Source organism: Cynoglossus semilaevis, chromosome Z, assembly GCF_000523025.1.
Source record: "Cynoglossus semilaevis isolate Cse_v1.0 chromosome Z, Cse_v1.0, whole genome shotgun sequence".
In the NCBI taxonomy this organism is placed as follows: Eukaryota; Metazoa; Chordata; class Actinopteri; order Pleuronectiformes; family Cynoglossidae; genus Cynoglossus; species Cynoglossus semilaevis.
In genome coordinates, this window is record NC_024328.1 from 8,888,660 (window position 1) to 8,902,841 (window position 14,182).

At 41.2% G+C, this 14,182-nt stretch overlaps 1 protein-coding gene across 2 annotated transcripts in view; it reads left to right on the plus strand.

The window, feature by feature from the left end:
• The window catches only part of kcnip3a (Kv channel interacting protein 3a, calsenilin), a 50,286-nt gene that overhangs the window by 10,598 nt on the left and 25,506 nt on the right, over window positions 1–14,182 (plus strand). Inside the window, exons 2-3 of one of the 2 annotated variants that reach the window (XM_017043274.2) lie at window positions 3,316–3,490; window positions 8,008–8,010. In XM_017043274.2, coding sequence (XP_016898763.1) covers window positions 3,316–3,490; window positions 8,008–8,010 — 178 coding nt within the window. The remainder of the gene's footprint in view (window positions 1–3,315; window positions 3,491–8,007; window positions 8,011–14,182) is intronic. The other variant, XM_017043275.2, reaches the window with a different exon arrangement.

A 14,182-nucleotide genomic window follows, 5' to 3' on the forward strand; every position in this document is an offset into this window, starting at 1 on the left:
CTCTGTGAATTGAAACACTATTGAGAACCTTATAACATGTATATTTTTATCTGTACAAACCATTGTATGAGTTGCTGCCACCTAGTGACTGGAGGCTTGTTATCGTTCAAGCATTACAGCAGTGGTACACTGATGTCCATATGCGTGTCATATTCCATTGGAAGACCCTCACGCCCCGCCCCAGCACCTCTCTGTGCCCCCTCAGGGGGACCTACCCCACTAGTTTGAGAAGTACTGATCTAAAGGTGTATTTAGTTCAACTGTAACTGAATGCTTTTTACAAACTGCAGTAGTTCAAATCAGAGTTTCTAATTAAACCGTTAACAAATCTGCCAACATCATAAAAATCCTGTCGTTAAAAAGCTTTAAAATAATTTAAATCTGAGTTTTGCGCATAAGCAATGCTGCTGATCTTAATGAGCCTCTGATTTTACTCTATAAAAAATTGACCTGACAAAATGTAGCTGTGGTTTTAGAAGAACATCCATCATGAATGGAATTTCCATCATGTCATGCTTTACCGTCTAGATTCTTCTTAATGGGATTATTATTTATCAAAGCAACTCAATTATCCAAAGTGTGGTCTTTATTCCCTGCTGCATTAACAATGCTCTCTATTAGTCCTACAGATGTCCTCACCGGGATGTTACTTCCTTATCTTCATCTCCTCCCTCCTCAGTCCCTCTGTCCTCTGGACGTCCTTTTCTCGTCCCCTCAGATAGGCCAACATTCATTATGCTAATTCATTTCACTTCATCCGGGGACAATGGCAGAGTTGGTTCCATCTCTCATTCTCTTTTCCTTTTGAAGTAAACATTTGGATGTGCAGACTCACCCGGGATCAAACAAGCGTTTGAGTTCTTCCGTCTTTTCCTTCTGTCGTCCTTTGCATTTTTCTGCTCCTGCAGAGTAAACAGCGCTGGTGTTTGTTCTGCCTTCACCCCTTTCATCGTCCACATCCCTCCACCCTACATTTTGCTGTGTTTTCTCTGCAGAACCCCCCCCCCCTCCTCCCCAGGCCCAGCAGGAGCAGCTTAATGGAGCTTGTTAGAACTGTATGGAAAAGCTGTTTATCCAAATAAGATTAAATCATATCACGGCAGTGACTGCGGTTGAAGGAAGTGAACGGACGCCGTGGCTGAGGGGGAAGTAAATGAGGAAGAATATTGGAGGGAAAAACACAGTGAAGAGTCCAATTCATCTTCACAAGTGAACGAGCCGAAACACTGAGTGAATGTTTCAGGCAGTGGGGGATGGATTGACATCAGCACGGTGAGCCTTCAGATTAAATTGACTTTTTGGTTACTTAAACTCTGGATCTTTCTTTTTTTTAAGATAGCTGCACATTTAAGTCCGATTAATAAAACAATCTTAAACCAAAACAGTAGACTACTTTTTGGCTTGTGCCCACCTATTGACGTCACAGATCTGGCAACCCCAGAGACATTTTTTTTAACCCTCCCAGCAGATCAGTACTGTTTTGAAGTACAGTGGAACCACAAGATACGATCGTAATCCGACCAGGATTTGTATTTTTTCTATAGTGGCACCACGCTCATATTTATCGACAATTTTCTGCTTTATTTCCATCGTCCAGAAGAAGAAACGCATGATCTTCTTCTCACCACCATCCTTACCACTCACTCTCTTAGGACTCATCACTATGATGAAGAATAATGTACAAAATAGACAGAAAATCACGTAGATAACGCAAACACAATATGGAAGACTCACGGGAGATGAGTACGGAAGTCAACGAACAGGTGAAGTGAACGAGAGAGGCGGCGAGTGCTCAGCCACGTCTTTAAGCGTGCTCATATCTCAAATCTTTACTCGTATCTCGAAGCAAAAATTTGCTTGAATGCTTGCTCGTATCTCGAAATACTCGTACGTCGAGACGCTCGTATCTCAAGGATCCACTGTACTTTGCGTAAGCACAAATAAAAATTTTCTGTTCTTTGCACTGTGACCTCACCCAACCTCTGCAGCCACGGCTTGTGGTCTCATAGCCTCATTAAGGTTACTGCTGCCTTAGACCAGGGAAGTCTCTTCTCTTCTGTTGTTAAATGATCGAAGCGCTGCCATATTCTGAAGCTGAATCTTAGTTGTGTTACTCTGCTGAGTACAGTATGTGAATAATTGTATTTTTTTAAAATAAATGATTATAAAAATAAATGATAATAAATGAATTAATGATAGCTGCTGCTGTGGTTCTACTGGTGGTGTTTTCCCTTCAGGTGATGAGGTCAGGGTTTGGAGGACTGGTCACTGCTCTGAAGCTTTTAGTGCCAGTCATCGACTGTTAACCTCAGTGAGGTTTGGACTATTATCCATTCACTGATTTATCACTGTGGGGGTGAAGGGCGGAGTGGTGGGGGGTGGGGTTGATGACTTGCTGATGACTTACATGAACGACCGTCCAGGGTCTGTCAGTGGTTTTGAGGCTGTGGTGCTGAGTCATGAGAGTTTGACAGCAATGATGATGATGATGATGATGATATGGACATCTAAAAAATGATGGTGATATTGACAGATGGATGGACCATCAGAGTCAGGAGGAAGTTGTGTCAAACTAATTTTCATCAGGAGGCGCCATCAACAATACAGTTCCCCTTGAAGGGCCAGTTCTGAAAGACCGTAAATATGTAACACCTTAACGTGTTAATGAATGTTTCTGCGAATGATTATTATTTATTCAAGTTACAAATATCGTTCTTTGCTCTGTGTTATAAAAAAAATCAGGTTTACTATTATCAGGATCACTCTGCTGCATGGTCTTCATTAAATCCCCACACAAAATTACTTGACGGACCACATTTGGCCCCCCGGCCTTGTGTTTGACACGTGGTTTACAAAAATGTTTCCCAAACTTTTTTTCTGGGAACCATATTTTAAAAGTTACAAACCTCCACGACCCAAGTCAATAGACATTAATCGTAAACTCCTATGGCAGTGTGAAGATGAGAAAGGTTTGGACTGTTGGTCTGTTGTTGGACGAGCTGCGAAGAGAATGGTAAATATATCTGAGATGAAGCAGAAGGAGAAGGGACTGGGAGTGATTCATGACTGTAGTTAAGGAGAAAACGGCCGGTGTAGGAGGCGAGGCGTGGGGTGTGAAAGAGGCAGAGAAATGAGATGGAGAAAATAAAGAATCACACTTCATATTTATGGCCACAAATGTGCTTCAAACCCACTGATACTGAACACATTCCAGAGGCTAATCCTATTTTCCAACCTCGTTCTTTCCTTCAGTTTGGATTCAATTTCCATACTGTACTGACCAAAGTTGTCTTCTGATATCTCTTCCCCTTCTAGTCTGATGGTAAAGTGGTGGACGGCAGCATCCTGAGCGACGCCAACGGCGTTGAGCCTGCGCCGGGCAGAGCAAAGGACTCAGGGAAATGGCAGAAACCCCGCTTCTCACGGAAAGCTCTGATGAAGTGCTGCCTGGTTAAGTGGATCATCGCCAGCACACAGCCACAGGACAAAGGTGAGAGTCTAATGTGGAGTGTGGGGGGAGCGAGGGGGGGGACTCACAACAGAACTGTATTTAAATTCATCACTGACCAATCATTGACTGCATGGACCCCTTGTGGGTCCCATTGGACCGGACTGACTCACTGCGTTGGTCAACTGACCCCGGGGGTCACAGACCCGGTGGTCTCTCAGAGGCATGCAGTCATTTATCAACTTGGAATGATGATATTGAACGTGGGTTTTGATGAGGTTAGTCACTCATGTCTCACGGTGCATCCAATGTTATTTTATAAATATGTAAATGAAGGGTGTTTGTCTTGTTGCTAAGTTACAGAAAGAGAATCATTTAAATATGTACAACAGGAATGAGGCATTAATGAGAATAACCTACTGAAAGACAAATTTAAACAGTGTGGGAATGGTATACGTATACGTATATATATGCATACATATATATGTATATGTATACTGTATATGCGCACACACATATATGTATATAAATCTGCATATATATACATATATACACATGTGCATATATATGCATATATATATACATATATACACTGCATATATACACACGTGCATATATATATATACATATATACACATGTGCATATATATGCATATATATATGCACACACATATATATACTACATATCATAGTAATATTGAGCTGTGTAATGTAGCATAGACATATATTATAACTTCAGTGTGTCCCAGTGTGTTGTACTGGACTCCAGCCCTGGTTGACAGAAAAAGCTTTATGTAAGTGCTCCCCCTGGTGGATACGCTGTAATTGTTCTCAACATGTCTTTCTTTTCTTTTCTTTTTATTTTGTGATTGAAAGCGTGTGTGTGCTTTCTGGCATGACGTCACACCTACTGCTGACTGTTGTTTTTTTTAGCTTTTAAAGAGCAGAACAGCAGAGAGGACTGTAATAATGTAGACAACTGTTTGATGGTTGCTGCTGTATGTTTTTAAAGATGTTCAAAGGGAAACTATAGGGAAATAGTAAGAGTTTCTTATCCTGAGACAGAAATATCATTGGTTTACTAGAACGATCTCTATATGTCTTGTATTTATGGGTTTTATGGACTACTCAGTACTCAGGTATCCTCCTACAGAGTAGTAATATACAGGTTAGGATATTTCTTTACTCTAAAATGACTTTGATGTGAGTATGAATGCTTGTCTGTCTCTATAAAACCTTTATTTTTTTTAATTCATAATATTATGCTGCCCATAATAGGATAAAGCAGTAAAAAATGCATGAATAGCTGACAGAATGATGGCATCTGCTTAATGAATGTAGCTTATGACGTCGAGCTTCAGAAAACATTATTTAAACTTAAAATACCATTTTGTCAGATTGATCTTTGATCGGCTGGTCTGAGGTCAGTTTGACCATCGGAATGATTCACAAACAGGAAAAGGAGATATAACTGACTGTAATGTGAAGTGTGTAATACGAGAACATTAGATCTGGACCTTAGACGATGGAGGGGAGAGAGGAAGTGGGGAGCTGGGAGATCTTTTTCCACTGATCCTTCAAATAATGCTGCTTCGTCTCAGGTCCACAAGACTGGACAAAAGTGAGGGGAAGTTCAGAGGACGGGTGATTGGCTGTGACCGTGCAGCGCCGAGGCCTGGTGAAGGTTAACGATGAGTTGAGGTTTCGAGCCAACACCGGCACTGAGGTTGTTGTTGTGTTCACGTCCTCTCAGCTGACAAGGGTGGAGAGGGGGGGAGAAACAAATGAAAGACAAGAAGAAGAGGGGGGAGAGAACATCACCTGTAAACACCCTGGGACACCAGGTTAGTCTGTTGTCCCCAGAACAGGGACATCGTCTGGACACACACAGTACTTCTGTTTCCGTGCAAGAACTCTTTCTCGGATCCTCTCCCGAGGCTTTGTTCTTTAAGTTCTGACTTATTTCTGGGACAGCTGGACATCTGTGTTTTAGTTGTCGTTTTGCTCACTCTGGTTGAGGATGAACAGATGCAGGGCAGCGTGTGAGAAGAAGGTCAGTAACCTGCTGCGCTGCTTCTTTGGCTTCATCACCGGGACGCTGGTTCAAGGTATATTCTCTCTTTTATTCTTCTGTGAAGTCTTCTCTCAGCCTTTAAAAAAGATATATATATATATATACTCTTTTTCTAAAGAACCATTTGTTTTGCTGCTCTGTAGACGTACAAGTGTATGAATAATACAGAATGAAAAAAAAAAAAAAACGCATCACAGAAAATGAAGTTCTGCTCACATATGTATATATAATATATATTTATATATTGGTAATATATTGGAAATATATATTATATATATACTTAAATAAATAAAAATAAAACATTTTCATCATAAGAATATGTGTCTTCATAGTAATAATAATTGTATTAATGAAGAGAGGAGAGGATTCAGTTGATGGTTCATAAACCCTGGTCCATATAGTGAGGTCTCCTCACTTCTTAATGGCCGTTTCTTCCCAGTACTGTTTTAATGACTCTGTGTTTGACCTGAAATGACGTACTTGACCTATTGACCTCTGGGTCAATAAAGTCAGAGCTTAATAATAAAAAAAACTTTGTTTGATTTTTGTATTTAATTTAAAATTTAAAATTTAATAGTAAATCAATAATTTATATAATTATATGTTTTTTATTATGTATAATATATATATATAATTTATATAAATTAAATATTTATATAAAAATAATAAAAACAAATGTATTTTTCAATTATCTGATTTTTCAAATTAAATTGTTCTAAGTCATATTGTAATAACTGATTTTAAATTCTTAAAAATGCAAATGTAATTTTTTTTATAACTTGTAGCAATAATAATACAATATTGTGTCCCACATAGAGCTCATATATTCAGAATTATTCAACACCGACCACAGACAGCCACGTCTTCACCCTCTGACTGACTTTGACTTTCATTTTAACTGTTTCTGTTCTCATCAGTCGCTCCTCTGTGGCATGTCCTTCCGTCCATCATTGATCAGTTGTATTAGATGACTGTGCTCTGTCCTCCTTCTGTGTCCTTTCATCCAACAGAACCACTGCTCTGTCAAGCCGCTGCCGCTGGCTGAATCAGCATGTTGTCCCTCCTCACCACCCTCCTCTCTCTTTTTTTATATTCAGTCTTCACCTCAGACTGATTCAAGGAAAGATCTGTTTAAAACACACAGTGTGTGTGTATTCAGTGTATTTAATTCCAGACTCATACTCACTGTTAAAATGCAGTTATATCTTTCTCTGATTCGTTTTTTTTATTGTGCACCATGTGGAGCGGAGGTCGTAAACAAATGATTGGCGACCCCTAGTGGGTCTGCGAAGGTACTTCTAAAGCATTATATATTTTTAATATATTATTTGTGTTTTACTGCACTATTTCACAAGTATGAACTCCACTCAGAGTTAAGTGTTGGTGAAGGATGTATCGTGGTGTTAGTGTTAATTAGTTTGGATACACAATTATTTAACCATCCATCCATCATCGTCCACTTATCTGGGGCCGGGTCGCGGGGGCAACAGTCTGAGTAGGGACTTCCCTCTCCCCAGACTCCAAAGCGCTCCCAGGCCAGCAGAGCAACGTAGTCTCTCCAGCGTGTCCTAGGTCTCTTCCCAGAGGGACGGCACCCGAGCACCTCCCGGGGGAGGCGTCCGGGGGGCATGCGATTTAAATGCCCAAGCCACCTCAGCTGACTCCTCTCGATGTGGAGGAGCAGCGGCTCTACTTCGAGCTCCTCTGGTGTGACAGAGCTCCTCACCTTATCTCTAAGGGAGCTCTCTGCCACTCTGTGGAGAAAGCTCATTTCAGCCGCTTGTATCGGTAAATCGAGAGCTTTGCCTTTCGGCTCAGCTCCTTCTTCACCACAACAGACCGATACAACAACAACCGTTGTACTGCCGCTGCACCGATCCGCCTGTCAATCTCACGTTCCATCCTACCCTCATTCGTGAACAAGACCCCAAGATATTTAAACTCCTCCACCTGAGGCAGGACTTCCTCCCCAACCTGGACGGAGCAAACCACCTTTTTCTGGTCGAGAACCATGGCCTCAGACTTAGAGGTGCTAATTCTCATCCCAGTGGCTTCACCCTCGGCTGCAAACCGCCTCAGTGCATGCTGCAGGTCCTGGCTAGAACAAAACCACGTCATCCGCAAAAAGAACTAACAATAACATTAACATTTCATTAATTATTAGTAATAGTAATAGCCTTTTGAAGTTCAAAGAAAACCAAATTTACCAAAAATGAATCAGTATCTCTGTAAAAACTCCTACGCTTGTGATGAGACAGACCGCAGTCCGTGGTCTACAGTGCTGTTCTGAACCGAGTAATCAAATACTCTGAATAGTCTGAAGGATTTGAATCATTCTCTCAAGTTTCACTTCAGTTCCCTTTACTTAAATCAAATCGCTTTGTTTAGTGCTTTTGATTTAGTGCTTTTGATTTAGTGCCCTCTTGTGGTGTTTGAAATGATAGCGGGCTCGTACCTTTTTAAAGGAGGAACCATACCATCCCAGATGGTCATAAATGAAGGGAAGACATTCAGAGAAATATATACTTTATATATTTATTTATTGAATTTATTTAACATATTTACTACTGTACATTAGCACAGATTATGTATTTGAGCCTTTTCATGTTTGATTCCATTGTTTATTTTTAATCTCTGCATTAGCTACATACAAACCAAGTGCTTTAGCTTAACATTTCAAATTTTAAGATTTTTTCTTTTAACAAGAATCAAATTGATTTGCTATTTGCAGAAGTGACGAGTTATGTACAGCAGAAATCATGCTGAGAGAATTGACAAAGGGAAGATGAACCAGTGGGGGAGGTGACGTGGGTGAGGATGTTAAAGGTCACACCCTCAGCAGTGCTGTCTGCTCCGTCTCCTCTCCTTTTATTCGTCTCTCACTTTGACAGGATTTTACGGGGGCGGAAAAAAAAAAAAACCTTCAAAGATTTTTAAATGTGACAAAAAGACACGTAGACACGCACACACACACTCACACACACACCGGCCGCTCGTCAACAGACAGAGGCTATATCTCAGTGCGGGGGCTTCAGCCTGTCAGTTGATTCCATACTCAGCTGAGATTTCATGCGTCTTTCACATCATCCAGTTAACATCGATCTGCAATTAACCGAGCTTCAACATACACTCCTCCAACTTTACGTCGTCTCCTCGACCTCTGCTGCAATATCCACATCGTATGCTGTACTTAGTGAGCCAGGTCTTGTGGTGGTCCGTTTGCATTATGGGGGCTGTAATGGCCGCTCTCTCTGTTGAGGCCAGGAGGCGCCTCTCTCGACCCAGCTGCCTCTCCCACTGTGGCCACAGCGCTGCAAGGTACCACCGCTCAGGTAGGCACTCAGAGCATTCCCTCTCCACATCTGTGGGTGTATGGTGGTCTGCTCATCCCCACTGCCCCCCCTCCCCCTGTCATTCTACTGTAGCTTCTTCTTATTAATAAGTTCATTAAGTTGTTCAATTTGTGTAAATGCTAAACTCATAACAAAATTATCATTGAATTATTTTAATTTCTGTCGTGTTTTGACCTGTGACTGACTCAGGGTCTGCAGATCTTGCAATAATATTTACATTTTGTACAACATTGAACAGAAGATTATATATATAATATATACTAGTATAAACTACTGTAGTGGACAAAAAGTTTATAGAAATTGATTGTTATCAGCTTTTGTTCTTAGTTGTTCCTTAATTGTCCCTTTAAAAAGCAAAAAACAAAATTCATTAAAATTAATAAACTATTGATGGTCCACTGGGCTCATCACAGTTCCATTTGTCTGTTTAATGTTACTATTAGACAGCGATGGTGTGGTAGTATCTCTACCCACCCAGTTTTACTGTTTTTTTAGTCAACTATTCTAACAATCACACCACTGTTGTGGTGTTTAATAAAATTTGAAATCTATAATTTAATTTGAAATTGAATTTAAAATTTTGTCTGTTTTTTTGGTGATAGAATTATTGTTTTCAGGTCAGATTATTTATATAGTATAGAGCAGGGGTATTCAACTAAAATTAAAAGAGGTCCAGTTAGAGAAAATGACTTGAAGCAAAGGTCCGGAATATCATAATGTCTAACTTAGTGTGATATATATTTAAGTAGTTTTATCAACATCTGCATCTAATCAATACCTGTCTTTTAAATCAAATGATTTCAGTACAATTCAGAACTTTCTGACAATATTTATAGTCATGTAACACAGAACTGAACTAGAAAATAAATAAATAAAATGGTCACATTAAAATAAAGTGCATGACTTCAAAAAATAAAATAAATTACTTAATTTTGAAATTCCAAAAATATTTTGACATGAATGAAGTCTGAGAGCTATAAAAACAGCATGCACTCTCTGAAACTTCTACCAAACACAGCCAAACACCAAGATGCCAGATATCAACAAAACATCCAAATTATATTTGCAATATACATATATGTGTGTGTGTGTGTGTGCATACTCTGTTACCTTTAATTGAATCAATTGAGATAAGAGGTCTGAACATATCTTAACAATTGAACGATTTAACTTCCTCTCTTATATTCAACTCCTCACATATTGTATGGTCATATTGGGTCCTCAGACTACCGTATTTTCCGCACTATAAGGTGCAATTAAATGTCTTTAATTTCCTCAAAAATCGACAGTGCGCCTTATAATCCGGTGCGCTTTATGTATTACTTCTGGTTGCGCTTACTGACATCGAACCAATTTTATAAAGCCAAACCACACAGGGCATCACACATGATGGCGCACAACTGGAACACACTGGGAGCCAACAATGACGTTTAACTCTAATCACAATTAGAAGATTGCCAACAACAATGATTACAGTATGGTTGTGTAACGTGACGTGCGGTCAAGGGAGGCAGGGGAGGCAGTGCCTCACCTACCATCACGATAAAAAAGTAGAAAAAAGTACATAAAATAAATATTAATATTTTCCACTGATCTGTGTTAAAGATGCATTTTCAGTATGACTCTACACATTTTTGATATTTAATTAAGTAAAAATCGCCGAATTCAAGTGTTTTGCTTTCAAATACAGAGCAGAAATCCCAGGTGAAGCACCTACGAGCTGTGCCTCTCTTCTAACTGGGCTATCCAATCAAACTGGGTCACATGACACAGGCCCGTTTTTGTTCCAGCCAAAAAAGTTTAGAGAAAAGTCAGCAGGGGAGGCCAACAGTACTCTGCCTCACCTCAAGGGGTCGTACGTGAACTGACAGGTGCTCTGCAGCTGGCGTCAACGGACAATTGAAGGTCGGCACTAAACCAGAGCGAGTCGGTGAAGAACAGCGTTTTCTTTGCTCTGCCTGATCCGACTCACTATGGATTGTATTTCAAGACGGAAATATTTCTCAAAACTGGTCTTTTAGTCCAGACAGAAGATGATAAGTGATGAAAGACCAACGCTGGAGCTAAAAGGTTACCTTCAAACTACGGGACAAAAGAGTCGTTCTTTTTAAATGGAGCGGTACAAACGAAAAGACTGGCTGAGTGGCTCCTGTAAGAAACCGCCATTACTGCTTTCCTTGTCTTTTATTCTCATCGTGTGATAACGTCTGGACTAACTCGGGATACTGTGACCTGAAACATTTGCAAGAAACCTCAGCAGACATGAAAGATCAGCCACATACATTCAAAAACAGATTTCTTTAAAAACGTCTGGAAATTCAAGGATCGATTTGGCATCGGATGAGCAACGGGCACTAAACAATAGTGTAAAAAATAAGTAGAGGAGTAAGTAGAAAAAAATCAAGTATTTGATAACTGGCCTAAAATATATTTTTTTCTTATTTAATTGATAGACAACCTTTGAGTAAAGCACCAGAATTTAAAGTTATATTTTATATATATATAAAATAACTAAATTCTTTACTGAAGATCAAAATTAAATTTGACATCTCTATACTTTAATCTGTTTACAGTAAATATGAATTTCTTAGACACAAGAAGAGTGCTCTGTCCATTTGTATAAAAGAAACGTTCTTTGTAGGACAAATGTGTTCCTGTGTATATGTTTGTGTTGGTGTCAGTGTCATTGAAAGAGGAATGCTGATGGATCTTATTTCGTCTTATTTCAATATTCATTCAACAACATCACCTGGTAATAAACCAATGAACCATCCAAGAGAAATGAGATGCTCTTTTTGGTTCTTACAATTGTAAATCTGAGCCATGAACCTCACCGCTCGTCACTGTTGTGTAACCCAAATCTTTTTTTTTTTAATCGATACAGGATAAACAACATCCGCACCTGCGCACGGAACAGCGTTAAAACAACAATAACGGTGACCATCCAGCGGGGGTTTGGGTTTTGACGATATCGGTGAGACCCATCGGGGTCAAAACCCAAGTGAAGCAAACTAATTCGGGACATCATTCCGGGTGGATTGACCACAGAATTCCAACCGCTAAATATTGGTGTTAACATGGCGTTCAAAGTTAAATTGCAACTGCGTGGGAGCACTGGATGATAGAAGGCGAACACATTCACCAAGACAAGGAAGCAACACCGGAAGAGTTACGCCACTATCTGCCAATGGATGCCTGGGCAAAGGTATCAGTCTGAAATGTCGTCCGAGCTTTCACGAAGGCCGGAATCATCACTGAACAGCTAATTAACATAAACGAGACTGACTCGGATATTGACATTGTTTCGCAGACTGTTCTGTTTCGCTTAAAGTGCCTTATAACCCGGTGTGCATTATGTATGAAAATATTCCCGTTCATTGATATTGCGCCATATATTGCGGTGCGCCTTATGGTCCCAAAAAATACGGTTAATTTTATGTGAGATTTGAGTGGGTATGTTTGTTCAAACAGCTTATGTTTTGTCTCATAATGACGTTTCACATTGGCACTTTTAATAAGTGCCACAGTTTGTGCGCATATGAGACACACTAGTTTAGTGCTGCCCGTGGGAAGTATGAACAGAATGGATTTAACGATTTAATGCTCTATTTTCACTGTCCGCTTCGTCCGTGTCTCTCCCGACCGCGGTCCGCCTGTTAAAGTTTAGGCTCTATACTATAGAAGCACTATACTAAGCCAGCCACTAGGGTACACGAAGCCGTGTTTATAGTGCCGGTCCCAACCCGGATAAATGGTGAGGGTTGCGTCAGGAAGGGCATCTGGTGTAAAACGTTTAGCTAAATCAAATATGCAGATCAATAAAATGATTTCCATATCGGATCAGTCGAGGCCCGGGTTAACAACGACCGCCAACAGTGCCGTTGACCAACAGGGTACTGATGGAAATTGGACTACTGTTTGTCAGAGTCAGAGCCAGAGACAGAGAAGAAGAGGAGGGTGTTTGGTTAGGAGAAAAAGAGAAAAGATGAAGAATAGAAGTGTTAGTCTGAAGTTTGGAACTTTGAATGTAGGTACAATGACAGGGAAAAGTAGAGAAATAGCTGATGTGATGGAGAGAAGAAGAGCAGACATTTTGTGTGTGCAGGAGACCAGGTGGAAGGGCAGTAAGGCAAGAAACATTGGAGGAGTGTCACGTGTGGGCATTGATATAGCAGGAGGCATTGCAGGAAGCAGGCAGGACCCAAACACTACTGGTGAGACTCTTTCTGGTGCAGGTAGTTTTATTCTCAAGGTGCAAGGACAAAACAACAAAAAAACTCACTTCTTCACAAGACCAGGAACAAGGCATAAACCAGACAATGAATAAACTACTAAGTACAAACACAGTACACACTAAGCTGAGCACAGGAACAGATACAATGATCCCACACAATCACAATCACAATGATCCAACCCAATCACAATGATCCAACCATGATAGTTGGGTGAGGGAGAGGGGTATATATACACAGGGAGCACCAGATGACACAAGTGAAGCTAATTACCAATAGGTGAGTGTGATCCCACAGATAACCCCACAAAGACAACAGGAAAAGGAAACAGACAGACATGACAGTATTCAAAAACATAAAAAAAAAAAACTAGGCACAAGGGGAAAAATGGAAGAAGAGAAAAAAAAAATTCCAGGCCCAAGTACCCTTATACTTGGCCTGGCCCTTTTTTGTACCTTGGTCTAGGGTCTCTGGTAAGGAGTCCCTTCCCTAGACCAAGGCATACCAATAGTCACAAAATCTCACACAGCCGGACCAAGAACTGCTAAGGGAGCGCCAGTCACTGAAACTGAAACCTCCGAGGGTGCAACGTCCCCAAGCACCCTCGGAACCACTGGAGATGTGACCACTGTCGTCCAGACGAGTGTCCGCAGCAACCCCGGGAACCAACAGAAGGAGGTCTGCTATGGAGCCAGGAAGCACTGACCCTACCGTTGCCTCCGAAACCACTAGTGAAGTGGCCACCGTCGCCTCTGGCACCACTGGGGAGGTGAGAGCCTCAGGAACCTCCGGGGAAGTGAGCGCCGGAACCACTGGAGACCCCGAAACCACTAGAGGACTGGGTGCCGCTGGCACTCGGCCCACCAGAGGCACCGACCGAGCAGAAGCCATCAGACGAGTGTCCGCAGCAACCCCGGGAACCAACAGAAGGAAGTCTGCTATGGAACCAGGAAGCACTGACCCTACCGTCGCCTCCGAAACCACTAGGGAAGTGGCCACCATCGCCTCCGGAACCACCGGAGCTCTCGCCACCGTCGCCTCCGGAACCACGGGAGCTGTGGCCACCGTCGCCTCC